Below are 2,729 nucleotides of genomic sequence, written 5' to 3' on the forward strand. Positions count from 1 at the left end.
GTACTCTGCATTACATATAACTGACTTCTAAACTTTGCATTACATACTGACCTCTAATATGCTACATTTTACCTAAGTGCTATCCTATTGATTACTGACCCTGTATTCAAATTTATACCAAAAGGTTAAACTAATAAACTTAAACCATACCAAACTTAAACCATTAGGCTAATCCAAAACCAACTGGTGGTCCGAGAAAAATTTGTTGGTCCGCGGTTCTGGCTGGTGCACCCCCCCGTGGGGTCAGGAGAAGAACCCCGCTGGGGGGGCGCACCGGCCAGAGCAACAGACTATGTCGCCCGTATGGATTACAGGCTCGAGGCGTAGGACGGGTTGTGTCTCTGAGCCTGCGATGGGAGTCGGCGGGTTCTTAATGCATAATGTGCATAATGGCATCACTCTGGGAAAAGTTTCTTCCCCTTTGAGTGACACATGGCTCCGAGTCTGTAAATGTAGTGGTCTGTGAGTTCCAAATGGTTGGTTGACTACTGCTGTAAGGGTAAGTTTTTTCAAAGTTTTCCTCGCATTATTAAGGTTGTGAAAGGCTGGCCTAAACTATGGAAAGACACCTTTAAAAAAAACTGTGAATATTTAGCTTAAAGCAGAACTATCAGATCAAAATAACACTTGCCTTTTTTGGTTTTAAACTGTCAATCTTTCCACAATCCTAGTCTAGTCAGTCCCTCACCGTCCCATCTTTCCTCCATTTGGGTGCAGGTTAGACGTTCAATGTGACATAAGTATCCCAGAAGGCTCTTGGTTTCCCATTCAGTCTTTACCACCATGGTGGTAAAGACAGAAAGGGGGAGGTGTCTCCCTTTTAACTATAAAAAAGTATTAAAAAGAAAGAAAAGAAAACTAATTTTTTCTTTATACAAAAGGATTATCCACCCTTTTATATAAAGTAAAAAGGTCATAGATCAGCTTTATTCATCAGGAATTTGCTTTTTATACAACTGTAATCTTAATGTTGATTGCTGTTTCGGTTTTGCCATGTATAAAATCCCTATGTAAACGTAAAAGGAACTAAAATGAACAGCACATTACATAAATATGTAAACTGTTTATTTAGTTGTAAACATTTCTATATTCTTAGGGAAACTCAAAAGTTGCTGGATATGGAAAATGTTAATTGGTCAGCACCTTATTTTATTATTACAGGGATCACAGAATCTCCTGAACTTCAGGTTCCAGTTTTCCTCCTGGTTCTGTTTCTTTATCTAACCACTCTTGGTGGTAACTCATCCATTCTTCTGCTGATCTGTGTAGACAGTCGTCTCCAGACTCCTATGTACTTTTTCCTAGGCAACTTGTCTGTGCTGGACATATCCTCTGCAACTGTCACTCTTCATAAAAGCCTTGTAACATTTGTAACTGGAGTTAAAGCCCTGTCTTTTGTTGAATGCATGACCCATCTCTACTTCTTCATGGCCTTGGAATGTACTGAACTGTTGATCCTTGCGGTCATGAGTTATGATCGATATGTAGCCATTTGCAATCCTTTACATTATCACAGGGTCATGAGCCGCAAAGTATGTGCCCTCCTTGCTGCCTTATGCTGGGGGTCAGGCTTTGTTGAAGTTATACCCCATACTCATACAATAGCCAATTTCTCCTGTTACACATCCAATATTGTAAATCATTTCTTCTGTGATGTATTGCCGCTCATGAGGCTCACCTGCAGTGATATATCTTTACTAAAGCTGTGGATCATCACAGAAGGAGTGTTTGTTTCAGGAGTAATCCCCTTACTTATCACCATTATTCCTTATTTTTTCATCATTATTGCCATTCTCAAGATTCGTTCCAACACTGGCAGACAGAAGGCTTTCTACACATGTTCCTCCCATCTCACAGTGGTTATAGTTCTCTATATTACACTTTATTGTCTATATTTATCACCAGCTACTGAAAAAAACTTGGGTTCCCGCAAACTCTTTTCATTGTTCAACACAGCAGCAGTACCTTTGATAAACCCTCTCGTTTACAGTCTTAAAAACAAGGATGTGAAATTAGCAATGCAGAGACTGGTGAAGCCTATAATTGTCAAACTCAATCAGTATTTATCTTCCTACATACAGTGGACTAAAAAAAACAGTTTCATATTTGCAAGTGTCAATGTACTAAAAGCACAATAGAGATTTTTGTCCTAATGTTACATAAAAAATCTAAAATACTAATTTCTGATTGAGGTGTGCTTATTTTGGGTAGATTGATATATACATCAGTTGGGAACATTGTGCATGCCTAATACATTCCCTAAAAGATACTTATAAAAGTATACAGGGCCTACATAGCACTCCATGGTCCGGATTTATTAAAGCTCCTCAAGGCTCGAGAAGATACACTTTTTTCAGTGAACCTGGCTGATCCAGCAAACCTGAAATGGATCTTGTCCAGGATTGAACCTGAAAATAAAAGAAACCACTTTGACTCAAAAATGGCTCAAAATATGACCATCACTGCTGAAATTATAAAAAGTAAGCAGACATGCCAATAAAATGAATGGTATTGAATACATCCACTGTGTGTTATTTTTAAAAAGTTTTATTCAAAAAATAAAAAAACTTTAAGAATAATAAAATTACATCTGTTTATGTTCCTTCACTTTTTACAAAGTAAAGTATTTTGTAATTTTGAGTTTGTTATGATTGGTTACTTGCCCTTAAATGTTTTTTTGTGCTTTGTTGTTAGTCGCCAGTACATGGGGCTGTGTTATCATAAAAAAT

General features: G+C 37.7%; 1 protein-coding gene across 1 annotated transcript; it reads left to right on the forward strand.

Annotated features, from left to right (window-relative positions):
* The first annotated feature begins 1,118 nt into the window (after positions 1–1,118).
* On the forward strand, positions 1,119–2,138 carry LOC140343952 (olfactory receptor 8J3-like). The gene has a single exon (XM_072430859.1). It carries the CDS (start codon positions 1,119–1,121, stop codon positions 2,136–2,138), a length of 1,020 nt encoding a protein of 339 aa, XP_072286960.1.
* Positions 2,139–2,729: the final 591 nt, after the last annotated feature.

This window comes from Pyxicephalus adspersus, chromosome Z (assembly GCF_032062135.1).
Source record: "Pyxicephalus adspersus chromosome Z, UCB_Pads_2.0, whole genome shotgun sequence".
Classification (NCBI taxonomy): domain Eukaryota; kingdom Metazoa; phylum Chordata; class Amphibia; order Anura; family Pyxicephalidae; genus Pyxicephalus; species Pyxicephalus adspersus.

Excerpts from the sequence above, each read along its gene's own strand:
- LOC140343952 (XM_072430859.1), top strand. The coding sequence starts at position 1,119 with ATGGAAAATGTTAATTGGTCAGCACCTTATTTTATTATTACAGGGATC.